We start from the raw sequence: 19,776 nt of genomic DNA on the forward strand, positions 1-19,776 counted from the left end.
TAGTAATTGACCAAATTGAGTAGTTGTGGTGGTCACATTACACACTTGAAAAAAGTTAATATTACTGAAAAAATTTGAAACCGCACTCAAGATATTAATATAAGATCCTGGTAAGAGCATTCTCGACTACAAGTAATGGATCAAGTGATGGAGTCTACCAATGGAGACGCGGTGATGGTCGGAGAGATTCTGGTTCAGCAGAGGCGCGAGGTGGTGCTGCCTACAGACCCCGGGCTTCAGGGTCTTGATCACCAGAGTAGTAATGCTGATACTCGTGCTGCGGACATTAAGAGCAGTACTAATGGCAATGGACATCATGTTAAGGAACCTGTCAAAGAAAATTTCAGAAAAAGTGTTTATTTTGATGAGGATTCAGGTACTTCTGTGTTCTTGAATCTCAGGTTCTGCAGTTGTTTAGTGATAATTATGCACATGAGCTTAGTTGCATGTAAAATTTTATGTGTAAATATGAAGGAATTTGGAAATGTCGACACTGCGTTTGGACTTATGGAATGGGAAATCATCTTAAGTTTAATCATGTTCATCAATATTGCTTCACTAACTTTAGAGGTCAGAGTCTAACTTGTCTGCTTTCGAAATTATATATCTGCAGTATGCATCAGATAATGATAGTTATCAAGTCGTCGTCTTCCCTAAAGACGACGACTTTAGGTTAGATTTGTGATTCAGTAGAGGTATGTCCTTGTGAGTTCGACTAGGGCCTCCTGAATCTCAGGGTCGTTCATGTATAACTGTCACCACTGCACAAAATAAGTACACAAAATGTCCTTGTGAGTTCGACTAGAGGGAGAACACAAGGTTGTGCACTGTCAGTTTTAAAGCTTATAACATGTTAATAGCTTTTACTAATTATATATTTTTGAAATATGAATTCATGCTTTGCTATCCTAAGATTTAAGATCAAGGAAGCCAGATATGTTGAGTTCTAAGGCCAATCTTGTATGAACAGATTCAACCGATGAATGGTCTCTTTCTAAGACAAACAATGGAGCTGCAGAATCAGATGTGAAGCAAAATGTTTCAGATGCTAATCAAGGTGTTTCAGAGAGCAATGAAATTTCACCTGTGATATCTCATGAACCAGAAATTAAACCTGAAACCCCTGCTGCCAAAGTGAAATCGAAGCATGTAAAACTTGAGAACCTGATAGAAGAGAGTGACGATGATGAGGATGTTCATAGAATTAGAATTTGAGAGGGAGATTCAGAGGCTGGATACACATACCATGCACTGTCCCTAATTGCAATGCTACCATAACCAAAGTTGTGCTTCGTAAAAAAAGAACGAAAAAGGGACTATCTGCAGCTCATAGTACTCCACAACCTAAGCCTGAACGCCTTCTCGGATGCTTATCATGCTTCAGTGTATTCGTTCCTTCAGGTAACATTTCAGCTACACAATTTATACCAACTGTTATAATAGTAGCAGCATCATTACCTCGGACCTGATTTCTGGTTTTTCTCAGAATCAGGAAACTGTTTCAGTTGGATCAGGCTCCTGGCACATGGAGGAGAGGATAGTGAAGACATTTCCCAACCAACAAATGCTCCAGCATCTGGTTTAACTGGAGATAATGAAATATGGTGATTTCTGAAGAAGGTGAGAAAATCGTCCAAAAGTTCATTGCAGCATGAAAGCCTAAAGATACTTAATTAGGCATCAAAGATGATTAGCTTATTTGTTTATGCAGGAGATTGCTTTAGTTTGTTTCGGATATTTGGAAACAAACCAGAGAAAAAGGATATACAGAAACCTTCGCAACAATCCTCTTCTGATCCCGGATATGCTGTTGAGGATACCGTGATTAATCAAGGTAATGTACAATATAATATTTCTCCAGCTCTTTGTATTTGAGAAATAGAAGAGACCACATAAACTTTACTCTCTATTTGTGTACAGAAGATGGCCATGCTGCACTAGATGGAGATAGAGATCTTGGCAGAAAACCGAATGTACAAGTAGACCAAAATGCAGTTCTACCAGTTCAAAATGGCAGTTCCTTGGTTAAACAAAACGGCGGTGCCTCTATCAACCAAAATGGAGTTGGGGTGTCAAGTTTGAACCATCAAAATGGAACACATTCTGAATATCCTAAACCTCCACTATCCACGTCGTCAGGAGACTGGAAAATTGATCTTAGAAAGGACCTAGCTAACGTTAATGAAGGTATGTACTGAAAACATGCTTAAAACTTAGTTGATGCAGGATTCTAAGAGAGGCATGTTCTAATGTGTCTATCCTGCTACTGTTGGCATTACAATGCAGGAAATGGCTCTAGTGTGGGTGAAGAACCGGAAGCCATACATGGCATACAAAATGAACCTCTTGTACCAATTAGATTGACAGGAACCGGAGATTCCAAGTCACTAGAGATTGTGAAAAGTGTAGTCTATGGAGGTTTGATGGAATTCATTACAAGCCTAAGTATCGTTTCTTCTGCCGCTGCATCTGGAGCTACAACACGTAAGTCCTTTCGTACTTAAGATTATCTAGTAGTTAATGCTGTAAAATATAATCTTTGCCTAGAACAACACAGTTAGCTTGATTCTGATTACATAGTTCACCTTCTATTCTAGTGAATCTCATAACTATTGGACTCGCAAATCTGATCGGTGGACTTATCATCATTGGTCATAATGTAAGTTTTAACCAACTTGGCTATACACCATTTATGTGAACTAAAATCTAAAATATACTGCATTTTTGTTCTGCAACTCATTTTACACACATTCTGTTTGCACAGCTCTGGGACTTGAAAAGTGATCAATGTGAAGGGGCATCAAACAAATATCAAGAACAACTAGGCAAGAAAGAGAACTTCATACTACATGCAACATTTGCAGTGTTGTCATTCCTAGTATTTGGCCTGATACCTCCTGCAACATATGGCTATGCATTCGATGAGATGAACGATAAGAATCTGACGCTGGGGGCAGTTGCAGTCGCCTCTTTGTTATGCATCATTATATTAGCTTCCTGCAAGGCATACATTATGAAGTCAGATAGGTTCATCATGTACATTAAAACCATAATGTACTACATTTGTATCGCGCTTATGGTATCAGGTGTTGCTTATGAGGCAGGAGATCTAATCAACAAACTCATGGAGAAATACGGTTGGTTTGAGAAGACTCCAGAGTTTCCTCTGTCTCTTCCTGGAGTGAACGCGAGATATCCAGTTTCCTGGACCTCCTACTGAAGATGTTCTGGTTGATTTCGAGTTCCAGCAAAGTCTGTTTCCCTGAGTTTGTGTTAAATTAGGTGTATGAACTATGAAATGCCATTATACATTTCACCAGTACTTTGTAGACTGTTTGTTTCAGTTCACTTTCGTTTAATCTCTGTCCAAGTCCTAAACGGCTCTATTTGCAGAGTTTAAGCAGTGTTATTAATTTAGTCCCCGGAGGCGAAAAGGTCTTAAATTTGACATTCTTATACATATTGATAATGTTATATAAAAATTAATTATAACATCATAATCAGAACATCTGGAAACGCATACTTTGAGTAAACAGTCTCTTCATTATTTGTAACGAGGGTAAGGCTGCGTACAGTATACCCCTAGACGGTATATATTGGGTATGGTTGATTGATTGATCGATAATCAGCACCCATGGATACCATGGGCCAGCAAGATTTGGAAACTTGAATCAAGTAGGATTCTTGGAATCACAGTTTGATGGAGATATAAGATATGAAAAATTGACTTAACAGCGAGTTATTTATATTATCACCTTACCTATCATCTCACACGACTTAATATAAAATTCGTTATGTCAAAGGTTAAGAAGATAAGTAATCCGGTAATGGATACCAACCAACCAAACGTACCAAGTATATCATGCTTATCGCAGGATCCGGGAAGTGTATGATGTACGCAGTCTTACCTTTATTCAAAGAAAGTTCCCCGGCTTACCTGTGTATGGCAAATACCAAGCATTTTGGATTTTGCTTCTCATGTTCCGACTGATATTGGCTGCTATAACATTGTGGTGGTTCTGTAACTGTAAATTTTTCAAGTTGGAACCGGATTTTCGGACATGGAGAAAAGAATGACAGTGAAGGACTTTCCCAACAAACAAAAGTTTCGAAAATTAGTTTGAAGTAAAGTTCGATAGAAGTATGGTGATTGTCCCAGGCTCATTGGTGTTGTTTATTTCCTGCAACAAAGGGTCAAAATATGTACTAAGAAAGTGAAGATATCAAACATTTTCGTATAAGCAGAAGACTGGAAGTAAAAATGAGTAAAAAACATATCTAAACAAATAATCCTCTGACTCTGCACATGATGAGGCAGCTCCGATCAAGCAAGGAGATGTAATCAAAAGCTTGTCCAGTACTCTTGTGCATTTGGCTGGCAAAAGACAATGTGATAAAAAAAAATCTTTACACTTGAATGCATTTTTAAAACCTGAAGTCAAGGACATGTGCAACTGAAAGTACTCTTTCCCAGTGCTTAAATATTCCGATTTACAATATGTGCAGTGAACTAAGAAGTAGTCTTGCTGCAGCACTGCAATGACCTTAATACACCAATACAGTTTTACTTGATCAGAATGATGGTGCCTAACTTAACAGAGGACAGTGGTGTCATGGCGTCTCTAGCAAGCAACATCAAGGTGGAAAATATCCTGGACCTTTTAAACCTCTGCCACCCAAATCACCAGAAGAAGAGTGGAATGTCGAAAAGCCTGAAGTCACAAGAATACAAGATAGATTAGTCCAGGGTGTCCAAAGTGTTTACTACCGACACTGGCATTATTATGCAGAAAATGCACTGGTTCAGGTAATTAGGACCATCAGATGACCTACAAACTGGACCAAATAATATAAGGACTCTAGATTCTAAAATGACTGTGCAAGGAGTAATAGACTTCATTAGTTCATTTTCAAGCCCAATCCTTGTTTTTTCTGCAACTGCATATCAGCATATGAATCTACTACATGCAACTATGCAAGTCTTTTGGTACTAGGCCTTTTTGCTAATAGAAAGGTCAACTTGGCTAAAATACAGGGTTAAGTTGTTCCTGCAAGATGTAGGTGTTGATATTGTAAGTTTATAACTGCCGGACTAGGATATCTAATTGGCGGACTTGCATAATCAGCCATAATGCAAGTAGAAACTACTTTTCCATATAACTACATTTTTTATTAAACAAAATTAGCTCATCCGATAATAAAAATGACTGCAGTTAGAACATCGGATTCCACTCTTCGAATAACTGATGTTTTGGTGTTTTTACAGCTTAGAGACTCGAAATATGATCAAGGTAAAGCGACTTTCAACAAATACCAGGAATAATGAGGTAGGAAGGAAAAATTCTTACAATATGCAGCATTCTTAATGTAATAATTTCTAGTATCTGGCCCAATACTTCTAGCAACTTACGGCTTTGCATTGTAATAAGACACAAGCACTTGCAGCAGCCTCTTGGCTATGCATTCTAGTTGATAAGGTGTACATCACCAATCCAGAGAGGATTTACAAATCCTGTCTATGACGACCACAATGTACTAATTGAGCACCGGAGAGGGTCACGTGTTTCTAACGCAGTAGGAGATTTAATCAGATAACTCGCAAAATTTTGGTTTATTCGAGAGACTTGACACAAAAATGATTAATCAAGTTACGTGGCCATCATACCAAAGATGCGAGAACAGATACTAAATATAAATAGTGCTGCTTCAAGTGTGATATATTATGTTTTCCTCGAGTGAGGAGGAATTTGCGATTCATTCCATATTAACCTTTCATTTAATGATAGGCACACTGACAGCCGTTGCTTAAGTCTCCACAAGTAAACTAACTATAAAACATCTACATAATTCCCAACAATTAGCATGAATTTTCTAAAAATATGTATATAAAGTAACACGGGGAGTACAAATGAAAACCTATCAACCAAATATATAACAAATACATGTTCAGAAACTGCAGTCGTGAAGTACTGGGGAACTAAATGCAAACTATAAATCAATTGGAAGTTGGAACTACCTCTGGCATCAATTACCAATTTTCATTAATGATGCCTAGCAAAATTAACCAAAACATATTCATATTAGACACTCAAGCTGCACTATATAATGGGGGAGTCTCAGACACAACTCTCATGCAAAGTTAATCAATACACAGACATACATAGGGATTAGGGAGAGATGTAAGAAACTTATAAAGCTCTGGCATACATACTACAATGGAGAAACTTACCAAGTCTTTGTTTGTGATGGTCATCTTTCTGGTGGGAAACCTCAGAATCACTGAAGGTGAGCACACATGCCAATGAAGGAGGACAAGATTACGTCTAGAAGGAAGAGCGTTACCCCCACCCCCTTTGTGGTGGATTAAAGTATGGCGGCTTACAGATGGATGGTTGAAATCATTTCCACCATTTTTGTCCTCTTGCGGAAATTGCTAAGCTCAAGAGTATTGTAGGGCTCTTGGAAAAATATATGCCTTTGGCCTAGCAGATATTCCTGAGGCTGATGTAGAAGCGGTTGACTGATGGACCATTACACTGATCCATTTAGGAGTATATCTAATTTAAAAATTAATGCATAGTCCTGCTATATGCATTTATACTAAATGTATGGCTACATGTTTTAATTCCACGGTATCAAATTAGTTTAATTTGTGAGTTGTCTTGTAATCTTATACTCACCCTAGATTTTTTCTTAAAATGTTCTTAAATCAAGAAATTTTCTCATTGAAGATTACATTTTTTTAATATATGACAATTGATATCCGATATATTATAAACTTAAGAAAAAATTAAAACTGATGTTTTATTATTTGGTTGAATTGTCCAGCCATACACCCAAATTACAGAGAGATCATAAGCCTAAATTAGAATTTTTCCCTGGTATAGGTATATATCAACAAAAATCCGGCATGTGTCACATATATTACAAGATTATTTATTTATTTCTAATAGGAACCTAAAACAAATGTAAAGGTTCTTTATTCAATATATTACCTATGTATTAAAAATGCTGTAATAGCTTCAGAGAACATCGTAAGAAAGATTCAAAAGAAAAAAAAGCAAAACTTCATCATGCACATCTGCCAAACCACTCCCTGCCCCCCTCTTCTCCCCTCTTCATTATTAATATAAGAAAAGTTCATATACATAAATATTTCTGGAAAATATAGCACATTCCCTCAGAGATAAACACTCCTTCATTAACTAAGGTAAAACAGAGCAAAAGTTAACTTTCAGAACAAATATAAGCCTCAAACTCAACTCAACCGCTAAAGGTTTACATGTGATGGAGAAAAAAAGGCCAAGACATATCTTTCTTTTGTGTTCTTTACCTACTTTTAAAGGCTCTATAATCTATTGGCACATACTTACTGTAGGTGCACACACAGCCGCAGGAGGACTAACTATTCTTTTGAATCTATGTGAAGTTGGGGAATTTGACTGATAGCTCGGCAAACCCCAACTGCAAGCTGGCTAAGGTTGATGCAAATTCATAATCATATCCGTAAGAATGCTAAGGCTTAAAATCTGTACTTCGGAGAATAACATAAAACACATATTGATGCCTCATTATTGCTTTACAGCTGATGAAGTACTTGACATGGACAAGATATAAAAACATCTTTGTTAAACATCTTTTTATCTTTGAATTGTTCTTCACATATGGTCACAACAGATTGGTAGTACAGTATAAGCATATTAATACTAATATCAATAAATATGCATCCTGCAAAAAAGTAAGACTAGAAAATGTAGGATGAACCTTCTGATATGGGCTGATCAGAATGTCCATTTAGCAGATGAATGAACTGCACTTTGTTGGGGCCTGGTTGGCTGCTGCTCCAAGTTGTTCCGTTTCTTCATTATGGAGGAGACAGTTGGGCTAAAATAGTCATTGCTCTTCTGAGAAGTAGCCCCTTGTGAGTATACTTTTCGACCCTGCAGAAAACTTCCTTGTTTTTCTAGTGTTGTCCTTCGAGCAATCGGATTTCGCTGGACAGATCCCCATCTACTGTAATTGACACAGCTTTGGCTCCTTCCTACTTGCTGAAATTTTACCCCCCGAGGGCTTGGATAGTTGTGACTTTCAGCTGTTTCTGCAGAATACATAGTAACCTCTCCTTCGCTGCTATACCCGCCGGGCACATCTGAAATCTCAACAGGGAAGGAACTAGATTCGACCTCACTCCCAGAGACAATACCAGAACCAGTTGATGCAATCTCGGCATCTGCCACAGTATCATGCCTTTGATCCCTTGAATGCTCATCTCCAACTGCATGCCGCAAGGGAATTGCCTTGACAATATTCTCGTCCAATTCTGAATGCATCTTTCGAGCAGGCTGATGGACGACTGAAGGTTTGATGATCCTTGGTGGAAAATTAATATCTAAGAGCTGGATTAAGGCACTTTCATTCTTTCTAAAAGGAGCAGAAGTTAACTTAGGTGATTCGTAAATCTCTGGAGTTGGAATCCCTTGTAAATGAGGAGCAGTCTGTGATTCGGTAATTGTTGTGTCCACTTCACGTGCATTTGCCACATGGGACGAGCTTGGTCCAGGAATATCTTTGGTTTTGACGTTTGATAAAGATGGAGTACCATCATCTTCAGCTTCTGTTGATTTGAAAACCTGCCGCTTCGTGAAGGATGCACACGATTGTTCACTTTTTGGGCCAGCAGACATCAAACGGATCACTGGTAGTTTTGGTCTAGTAAGTTCATCAAGATTTCCCTCCCAATGTTGGTTCAACCAATCACAGATAATCGGAATCGGTATACCAAATTGCATAAGAGGATCCCTCTTCCAAGATGAAGACGAGGATGATGTTGAAGTGGACTTTGTGTTGGGGGATGATGTAGCTAGTTTCATGGGATCACAGACCATAAACGCAAGATTGCCATGCACATCATACCCAGCTGATCCAGGGCTCCACAATACTCCATCAGTAGACAGCTTTATAAGATTGTCTGTGGCTATGACCACTTTTCCTTCCCCCACTGTCAACTCCGTTTTCTCAGCATAACCCAGTAGGTAAACAGCACTACCAAGATCCAAATTGAGTTTAGAGCACGTCTTTAAGTACTGAGGATGCGGAACCTGCACACTTGAGTCCCCTTCCATCACATCCAGACCAACTATAGTTAGATCAAGAACTGAGCTTGTGATGAAGAATCTGCATGTTATTAAAATGATTAATAACTCTTATGATTTATGAAAGTATAACGCAGACCTAGATACTTTAGAAAGTGAAATTTACTAATAATTATCCATACATGCTACAACACATGGTACATAAAGTCACAAAATTTATCAAGAAGCATTGGTAAATATACGTGAAAGAATTAAGATAAATCATTTGCATTAGAGCAGACAACAATGACCATGTTACAGAAGTAGCGATTAAAATTAAAGGGCAAGATTGGCTTTTATGAAATGCAGGAGTGCATAAAGTACTTGCTATGCGCAGTACAATGAGTACTATTTTTGTATATTATCTTGAGACTGTACCAACTTATCACCCCCACTAGACTTTCTCCTTTCCCTATTTCTGGATTCTGGAATTCTCACCTATTCTATGTCAAAACGCAATTGACGAGTTACGACAGAAGGCTCTTGGATTTGTGCTCGCAGAGATACTAATATACTGTGGTAAAATAGTAGCAACCCTATTCTGTAGTCTAGCAGAATGAAACCAAAACCCTCAAAAGCGTGTAAGCACGCACGCACACACACGCACCCAGCAAGCATAACTTCACAATATAACTCACCTTTTCTATACTACCCTACCCACTTCAACAAGCATAACTTCAATTTACAAATCACCTTTACACTTTACTATACTACCCTTCAACTTATTATTAGATGATTCATCCGATTGTTAAAGTTTTTTACTATTTCTATTCACTTGATGGAGAAATCTAGAGACAGGCCAAGTAGTAGTGCAATTATACCGACTCCCTGATCTTTTCAGGACTTGATATTTATTGTACTTGTCATTATGCTATGCTCGGTTCTGATACATAGATCATAAATTGATCAAAAGGAACTAAAATTTGATTTAAACAAATTCAAAGATATATAATTGATATACATATATATGCAGCAGAGTGAAATGTGAAAGCATATGAATGATGTTTAATTTGAGTTATCAGCTGAGTTCAAGGTCAACGACGGAGTAATCGAAATACGAATACCAGTCACTGCATACATAAAACTAATGACAATTTCAGGTCCACTAAAATTTCAACATTTATCATGACAAGGAAGGTAGAGAGATACTCGTTTATACATATGATCCAACCCACCAGCAAAGTTCTTCTGATATCATAGCCAGGAAGCAATTATTGCATGAACGTTAAATACTCCCTCAGAATGTTGATTGTGTTGTGAGTATTTCTTACGGTAGAATTGCAGTTGCATCAATCTAAGCTTGTATGGTTTCTCTGAAATTCTAAAATTTTAGGTCCAAGTAGCTAAGTGCAAAATCCTTGTCCATCATATTCTGTGTTCTTCACTTTTTACGGAGTCATGACCATCCTGAATCAAGCTTATTATATGATATTTAGAACCCCATCCCTCCCACACACACACAAAGAAAAATAACCTTTTGGCTAAATAGTGTAATCTCTGATCCTTTAAACTTGGCCAGAGGAAAAAAAATGCACATGTTTATTCACAAGACAAAAGGAAAAACAGAGGAACTTCAAGAAAGTGACATTTCAAATGTCGTTCTTCACACTAGTAAACTGTAAAAACTCATGCATACTATATCAGATCTCAACTATAAAAAACATCCCCTTTACTCATAAAGTCAAAAGTTTAGCAACTTTTGCTAATGAAAACCAAACTAACTACATTAAATTGGCAATTTAAATACATCAAAAGAAAATAAAGACTTCACCAGCTCCCAACAAGTTCAATCCGTTCAGAAATAAAAATTTACCAACTTTTGCTACTCTAGACGAAAATAAATCAAATTAACCGAGACAAAAACATAGGCTTAACAATAAAGATTAAAAATTTACCAACTTTGCTAATTTAATCCAAACTACCTAAACTAAATTAATCGAGACAAAAACAAAGGCCTAACAATAAAGATCAAACCTTTATCAAATTTTACGAATAAAAATCAAATCTTGCTAAGTACATTGCTGTGGAAAACTAATAAAAAACAAGAAAAGGGGCAAACCTATGAGGAAAAAGGCAAGCACCGACACCATTTAGCTAATATAATCCAAACAACCTAAACTAAATTAATCGAGACAAAAACAAAGGCCTAACAATAATGATCAAACATTTATCGAATTTTACTAATAAAAACCAAATCTTGCTAAGTACATTGCTCTGGAAATTAAAAAAAATCAAGAAAAGGGGTAAACCTATGAGGAAAAAGGCAAGCACCGACACCATTTTGAAGGCGAATCTCAGACGACTCAGCATGCGGAAACAGAAGGAAGATTAGCATGAGTAGTGACAAGTAAATTGCGGTGAATCAAGAAACCAGTGGCAAACAATGAGCCACCAAGAGCAATTCTAGCCAAGGCTGAAGCTTTGCTGGAAAAAATGGAAGCTTTCATTCTTTCAGACTTGCCTAAACCATTACAGAAACACCATGTTTCTCCCAAGACCCCCATTGCATTCTTTGTTGAATTGGGGATTAGGGTTTAGATCAATTCAAAAATAATATAAGAAAAAATGGGATAATAATGATAAATTTCAGTTCTTGAATTTTCTTGTGTGTTTCTTGATTTAGCTGGTTTTGTGGTATGTGTACTCCCTGACTGTGATGTTCCACAGTGTGTGTATATATTTGTGTGTGTGTATGGGGAGAGAGAGAGAGGAGAGAGAGAGAGAGAGAGAGAGAGAGAGAGAGAGAGAGAGGTATGTTTGTTTTTAGGGCAGAAAAGCTGAGAACTTTAAATCCAAAATACAGTGAAATGTGCAGGGACTGTCCAGTTTAAATTTAAAGAAGTGACGTTGGTAAACTTCATAATCATTTAAGTTCAAAAAAGAGAATTACTGTTCAAATTTTTTGTTTTTGGGAAAGTCAAGTTACCTTATGAATGCTACCACGGCCGTAATTCGTGATAACTCGGTTTCTTCTCAGGTCTTCTCCTTTCTCTCACGTGCTGGACCCGGCCTCCGCAGCTGTTTGGGTGCGGTTAACCTGTTACGTAGGAGTCCCTGCAAAATAGAACCGGAGGGGGTTGTGTCCCGCGGCAACTCTGGTGTGAGAATAAGAAATGGGCTTTCTTGAAGAAGAAGAAGAGGGTAGAAGGAGTTATTCCAAAATATGTGAGGGTGTGTGTATGTGAGTATATCGGTCAAATATTTTCCAACCTCTAAAACCCTCTTTTTGGGGCCTTTTATAGGTCCCAAGATTTAGGGTTTTTGGGGTTTATACCTCTTCATCCTGACATTTGATCATTCTTGTGTGGTGACAGATTAGACGGTCCAGATGAGCTGTGTGGTCAGGTGTCCTTTCTCCATCAGAGCTATCTTGGGATGATTACCCATGAATGGCTAGGATGCAATTGTTCCATTTTGGGTAACATGAGACAGTTGACTCTTTTGTCTTGTGTCACGTGGCACCGGGGACCACTTCAGTTTGGGCCTGGGGTGGCATCTCTTTGGGCCCCTGCTCTTCTACCTGAGCCTGATTATTTCTTGCCCATCAATTCGAGCCTACATAATTCAGAGTCAAGAGTCTAGCCGGATCGTTTAACTAATCAAGTTTAGACCTTCACTCGAACTCGAATAGTTAAATTTTACAAATTGAGTCGAGTCGGGCGAACCGACTTGTTTAATTTTACACTCAACCGAGCCTAAACTACTACCCAAACTCGATTCGTTTAATTTCACCAATCAAATCGAGAAAACTCGTTCAATTAAACAAGTAATAAACTCGCTAAATTAATATTTTTTCTCGTTTTCAACCCTATTACTTTTAAAGAGGTTTAACTGTATGTTGTTCGATTAAAGAGGTTTAACTGCATGTTCTTCTATTATTCCTCTGCCTGTTACTCAAATGTATCCGTTTGTACAAGACTCCTAAAAAGAGCCGCAGTCAGATGTTGAAAAGAAAATGCAATAACATGCCCTTCATTAAATAAAAAAAACCCAAGTTTCGTGTCCCCAATTATTGTTACTTCAAAAATGCGTGAAAGTCTTTCATTACAACTAAAAAATTGCAGATTTTATATACTCCATCTCTCCATAACTCATAAGTGTATGATCACGTGCATTTGTGTCCACATTACAGTTTATAATTCATTTCATATAGGAGTAGTTTAGTTCTGGCATTGGTTCCTCAATATAATTGAGTTTGCAATACGAAGAACCCTGCGAAACTATTAGAAATTCGGTGCAAAACAACAATTGACACTGGTTTTTCCATGCTGCTAAGCTACTCTTATACGACCAAACAATTTTATGGCTCGAGTAATCATGGAAAACTATAAGAAAACTACCGAACAATCCCTCGGCTAATACCACCTTGTACATTTAGAATCCGCTTCTTTGTATAGTATACTTTCATAAACATGGGACAAAAGTAAGCAATGAGTCAAACAATGAGGTTCATTTGATACATGTCAATCGTGATTCCATGATTATGATGTGAATTCTGGCTGTGGGAGAAACAAGGCGATCAGAGGTTGAAATCACTATAAGTTGTAATTGATTTGTGAGCTTAGTTGCTTCCAGAAAGAATGATGGCAATCCTTGTTAGTCGGAACCCACATCTACTCCTCGTTGCTTTAGGAATTCCTTAGCCTCAATTATGTCCTAAACAACAACCAGTTATTAGGCAGCTCCTAGGGCAAGAAAAGAAAATATTACAAGAATATAGCAATCACCATGCAGGGGTTTTGCTTTCTTATGCACAAAACTCTAAACCAGGACTTTACGCAATTTCTTATAAATCAAGTAAGATGTTTTATATTACACAAAAATATTATGAAAATTTCTATGCAAAGGCAAGATGAATAACAGCCAAAATTTGTTTGTTAATTCAGTCTGCATATCAAGCTTGGCTTAATAATCATGATACGAACTAGGTACGGCTAAGTTTCAGAGGATCATCTGTCTAATATCATATTTTTCAATGTGCTGATAAAATGTATGGCAAGATACCTTTTGTAACAAGAGTGATTCTTGTGGACAAGTTGGAAATTGCATTAGGCCGACTCCAACCATCAATAGCCCATAGCAGCCTAGTGATACTACAGAGTATAAAGGGAGCTGGGGAAAACAACACAAGCCAGTGTAAACTGGTAAACCATATCCGCAGAGAATAACAGGACAAAAATATGCAAAAGACATCACGGATCCAAACTATACATTGCCATAATAGTGCATGAAACGGTTAGCTCACCAACCAAGTATAACTTTGTGGAACAATTGATGCCTGCAATAATCCTACCCAGACGGCTGTCATTGCCACCAACAATGACATAATTTTCACAATATGCTTCATCGTATCTGTCATGGAAAGAACCTTTTTGTAACTTAATTCTATATAAATAAACTAAATTTTGAGGAAGGGATAACCATTCCACAATCTCTATGGTCTATGGATGGGTGTACTATACTATCATACTCCATGAGAGGCGCAGCCGCGCAGACAAATGATAATGCAGTCATCTAGTTGCACAGCTAAGAGATAATCAACAAAAAAGTTTGGAGTGACCGAACAATAGACCTTTATGCAACATCGTTATTTGTTAAAGGTTGCATGAATTATAAAATTATACACTCCATATAATATGCACAAAAATTAAACATTACACATCCATTGGTCCAAATTCAGATACTTTGGCACATGATTGTGCTTCATCCACCAAAGTTTTGCGTTCAGTATCCAAATGCATGTGGAAAGTGGTTTTTATAACATAACATGAAGGGATTGAAAAGGTATGGAATTTAACTTTTTTCATGTTTTTAACAAGTTGTAGAATAAACACAACGGCTCCAAATGGCACCCCTTTAACCATGTTGGTCAGTTAATTAAGAATCCAGATTTAACTTCTCAGACGTTTAAACAAACAGTCAAATAATTAAACTATAAGTAAAGATAACAAATTATGTCATCAGAAGGGATTTTAATATAAATATTCTCATTATCCCTATTAAAGGAACTCAAAGCCCTTGCGCAATGTCCCAAACATCATATGACAGGTTGACTTTTTTAATATTTTCTTTTGAAAAAATAATTAAAAGAGGTATATAAATGGAACACAGTACATCTCAAAAGGTAGCTTTTCAGAAAACCAATGACGCTGTATAAAACTAAAACATACACTGTAGCATTGTAACAATTAACATTAAAAAATATAGAGCAGGCCTTGGTGCATGTAATCAAGTCATCAAGAATATTGGTCTGTGGTTTATACACTATCATTTGCATACACAAAAGCAACACATTAGCAGTAAGTTTAGTTTAAACCCTAAACCTAAACATCATATGGAGATCACGGTTTTCTTTCTTTTCTTCTGGAAAAAAAAGTATTAAAAGACAAATATGACGCGAAATGGTATACAATGTAGAATGTTATATATAATGGTTATTTAAAGAAGGTCAATAATCTACTCGCTCCATTCCATTTTACTTGTCCACTTTGACTTTCTCGCGTATTTTAAGGTGCATTGACCGCATAGTTCCACAACTTATTTTTTTAGTTTTCTTTATTTTTTTAAATAAAAATTTATATCTTCACTTTTATTTTAGAAAAAAGAAAATCAGAAAAAAAATAATTCTGAAACTATGCGGTCAATGCACCTTAAAATACATGTAAAACTAGTGGACAAGTAAAATAGAATGGACGGAGTACATAAAACTTGAACATGAATTCTACCGAGAACCAAAAATTAAAAAAATTCAAGGACATGTAATTCAAGAATACTTTTTTGTAACACTTAAACTACATATTTGCATTTTAATAACGAAAATAATTCTGTGTCATCAGAAGGGAGTTTAATATAGATATTCTCATTGCCCCTTTACAAATAGTAAGGGTGACTCAAAGCCCTTGCGCAATTTCCCAAACATCATATGATAAGCTTAACTTTTTGTATATTTTCTTTTGAAGATATAGAATAAGTATACAAATGGAACACATTACATCTCAAAGCAGTAGATTTCAGAAAACCATTAACTCTGTATAAAACTAAAACATGCATTGAAGCATTGTAACAATCAACATTAAAAAATATAGGGCAGGCCTTGGTGCATATAATCAAGTCATCAAGAACATTGCTTTTGTAGTTCTAGACACACAGACAAAAAAACATTTAGCAGCTACTTTGAGTAAATAATGGCATGCCATCAAAAGGGATCATAATAGTCATTGCCCCTTTATAATCGATGGACCAATCTTAAACCCTACACCCAAGCAAACATATGGATATCACCTGTTTTCTTCCATTTCCTCTGAAAAACAAAGTATTAAAAGACATACGACATGAAATGGAATACAACGTAGTATGGCATACAAATGATCATTAAAGAAAGCCAATAATCTACTTAAAACTAAAACATGAATTCTATAAGAACTAAAAGCCAATAATAATCTATATAAAACCTGAACATGAATTCTGCAAGAACTAAAAAATTACTAAAAACATAAGTATATGTATTTTTATGAGGCATAAGCCAGACCATCAAGAATGTTTCTTTGGATACGCTTTCTTAACTTTCAACAAACAGTTAAACAATATATTTGTATCTAAATTAGTAAAGTGATTCTAAGTCATCAGAAGGGAGTTTAATATAGATATTCTCATTGCCCCTTTACAGTGGTAAGGGTGACTCAAAGCCCTTGCGCAATTTCCCAAACATCATATGACAGGTTAACTTTTTTGTATATTTTTCTTTTGAAAAATAAATTAAAAGTATATAAATGGAGCACAGTACATCTCAAAAACCATTAGTTCTGTATAACACTAAAACATATACTGAAGCATCGTAAAAATTAACATAAAACAAATAGAGTGAGCCTTGGTGCATATATTCAAGTCATATAAAATAATGTGTAGCTCTCATACACAAAAACAACACATTAGCAGAACTTATTTATGTACTGTCATGCCATCAGAAGGGATATTAATAATCATTGCCACTTTACAGTTGAAGAAATGACCCTCCTTATCACATGGAATTTAAATGCCCAAAATATCACTATTCAAAAAAATGGCCTTTACTATCACAAAAAATGCATATCTAGATTGCGTTTTTAAAAAAATGGAAGACTAGTGTTTTCCCTTGTTAGGACTTAGGCCATTTTTCTGAGTTGTGATATTTTTGGACAATATACATATAAAATTGTGATAAAAATGATCATCACTCTTACATCGAAAGGACGGCTCTTAAACCCTAAACCCAAACATCATATGGCGATCACTGTTACTTTTTTATTACTTATCTTCAGTAAAATAAACTAATAAAAGACATATATAACGCAAAATATGATACAATAGTATGTTCCATAATGTGGTTAGTTAACGAAGCCAATAATCTATTGTTTTTCAAAGAAAGCCAAGCTTAAACAAGAATTCTTTAAGAAATAAAAAAATTCTAACAATTGCAGGTCATACAATTTACGAGGCATATAGCCAGGCCATCACCAATGTTTCTATGTGAACGATCTCTTAAGTTTCAACAAACACCTATACTACAACATATTTCCTTTTAATTTATTAAAGTAATTTGATGACATCAAAAGGGAGTTCAATAAATATATTTTCATTGCCACTTTTGGTGACTCAAAGCCCTTGCATAAGTTTTCAAACAGAGTACGATAAGCTTAAGTAATTAATCAGCATTTTCATTTTACATTTGCGCCGATATACCATATGATGACCTACAACACCTACTAATCCTCTTACAATCATAAATAGAGTACAAGAGTTAAATATATATTGCAACCAAAAATTCATCGATTTTTAATTAAATTAACTTAGCTAACATAAAGCAGATCTAATTAAAATCTACACAAAATGAAATTACAGCCGGTAATTAGTTATAATTATAAATCTAAAAACTATATATAAACATCAAGTGAAAAACAATTCAACAATATATCGCAGATATTTAAATGATGAGTATATTTACGAGTAAGAAATGAGGACTCACCTGCACCGGAGAGAGAGAAGGAGAGAGAGAGCGAGAGAGAGAGAGAGAGCGTGAGAGAGAGAGAGAGGGAGCGAGAGAGCGAGAACGAGAGAGAGGGGAAGCGAGAGAGAGAGAGATTAGGGTTTAGCAAGCTTGAGAGAGATGGGAGATTGTGATTTGTGAACTCCGCTAAATTGTGGGCTCTTGGGTTTGATTGTAGTGGGCCAGGCCTATGCTAAATGTAGTGAGGGAGAGGCTATATATACACACACGGTCCAGCCCAATACCAGTTTTCGTAATATCATTATTTTTATTTTTATTTTATTTTTTTGAACGGAAATATCATTATTTATGTTAGTCTTATTTTGTGGTTTTGAAAAAATTTATACTCAAGTTTCTTTATATTAGATGATGAATTTATGATAAACATATATTTCTCAAATTCATTTTATACTTATGAAAATAACAAAATGTAAAGTTTTTTCTAAAATTTATGAAAATAACAAAAATGTAACTTTTTTGACAATGCAGAAAACTTTCATTAACTTGAATATAATACAGTCGGGACAAACCCCCCATCGATACAACCAGGTGGTAAAACAAATATCATACTAAAAACAATTAGATGATTTGTTAGCTTATCGTTTAACACATAAAATATAAACAAGATATTTATATAAAAATTATTTTTGTATTTGATTTATCAAAATGAAAAATATGCTTTATTGTGGGACTGAAAATTTAACAGTAAATTGATTATTAATTTCAAACAAGGAGTGACATAGATTGGTTATATAATTTTATATAATCTGTTCTGTTCTGTACAGATTGATTATTAATTTGTATATTATTACGTGTAAAGTTACCATTTATGTCAACAAAGTGTTGCTGTAGTGGTTGAGCTCTTGTACCCTTACGGATAAGAAATGATAGAAACTGCATGACTGTGAGAAGTGAGCCTTGTTAATCTGTTTCAATTACGAATCCAAGGCCTAATGATGGTGCAAGGTTGTAAGCTCATTTATGCTCTGACCAAACCTTAAATTTGTGAAACTTTGGTGATCTCCAAGTGTTTATGTAGTGCCCAGTAACTCCTGTCCAATGTCTATCATCGTTGTTCTATGCAGGGGAACTAGCATAGGGAATGTGTCGATTCTCATTGAAATTTCAGGCTTTTGAAGAGTATAAGATCATGTTCGGGCCTTACTGTACCACCTTAGATGGACTGGTTACTTAACACAGGCGAACCTACGAGTAAAACCGCTCGTAAAGTTACACTATGTTTTCTACACGGATACTCTACGACTGCATGATCAGCGACCATTTATGAAGAGTGTGTTCTTATGTGGACGGTTTGATGAACACCAGCTTTTCTTTATAAATTTTGAACCATGGCAGTTCTCAATCAGTTAATATTTAATAATTAGTATGAATTTTGCCCTTTATGGTTCCGTCGGGATGAAAATTATGACAAAATGGAGTGTTTCTATTATAAAAGTTCACAAATGAGAGGTTGCAGATGGGGGAATTATGAAGATTGACTCGTGTGTTCTTAATTATTAAGGTTGGACTCGCATCCCATCAGACCGACATTTTGAACAATGAGATGCAGAGTTTATAATACAGTAAAAATTCCTTGAGTTCTAAGCAAGACAATTCTTAAGA

General features: G+C 36.0%; 2 protein-coding genes and 1 pseudogene across 5 annotated transcripts; 1 reads left to right on the forward strand and 2 right to left on the reverse strand.

Moving 5' to 3' along the window:
• On the forward strand, window positions 1-3,456 carry LOC141671671 (membrane protein of ER body-like protein). Of its 3 annotated transcripts, none has more exons than XM_074477969.1 (8): window positions 1-376; window positions 971-1,401; window positions 1,487-1,620; window positions 1,712-1,834; window positions 1,921-2,187; window positions 2,287-2,484; window positions 2,598-2,659; window positions 2,765-3,456. In XM_074477969.1, the coding sequence occupies exons 3-8, from the start codon at window positions 1,602-1,604 to the stop codon at window positions 3,218-3,220; spliced, it is 1,125 nt and encodes a 374-aa protein (XP_074334070.1). In that variant the 5' UTR covers window positions 1-376; window positions 971-1,401; window positions 1,487-1,601; the 3' UTR covers window positions 3,221-3,456. The 3 variants fall into 3 exon arrangements, with proteins under 3 accessions (XP_074334070.1, XP_074334072.1, XP_074334071.1); XM_074477971.1 differs by having other exon boundaries at window positions 1,924-2,187; XM_074477970.1 differs by having other exon boundaries at window positions 1,506-1,620.
• An 806-nt stretch (window positions 3,457-4,262) lies between these two features.
• Window positions 4,263-11,938, reverse strand: LOC141671670 (uncharacterized; annotated as a pseudogene).
• Window positions 11,939-13,429: 1,491 nt separating this feature from the next.
• Window positions 13,430-18,330, reverse strand: LOC141670451 (dolichol-phosphate mannose synthase subunit 3). Of its 2 annotated transcripts, none has more exons than XM_074476293.1 (4): window positions 18,133-18,330; window positions 14,377-14,483; window positions 14,136-14,243; window positions 13,430-13,816 (listed from the first exon to the last, which is right to left on the reverse strand). In XM_074476293.1, the coding sequence occupies exons 2-4, from the start codon at window positions 14,476-14,478 to the stop codon at window positions 13,781-13,783; spliced, it is 246 nt and encodes an 81-aa protein (XP_074332394.1). In that variant the 5' UTR covers window positions 14,479-14,483; window positions 18,133-18,330; the 3' UTR covers window positions 13,430-13,780. The 2 variants fall into 2 exon arrangements, with proteins under 2 accessions (XP_074332394.1, XP_074332393.1); XM_074476292.1 differs by having other exon boundaries at window positions 13,430-13,787; window positions 18,133-18,320.
• Between the last annotated feature and the right edge of the window lie 1,446 nt (window positions 18,331-19,776).

Source organism: Apium graveolens, chromosome 7, assembly GCF_009905375.1.
Source record: "Apium graveolens cultivar Ventura chromosome 7, ASM990537v1, whole genome shotgun sequence".
In the NCBI taxonomy this organism is placed as follows: Eukaryota; Viridiplantae; Streptophyta; class Magnoliopsida; order Apiales; family Apiaceae; genus Apium; species Apium graveolens.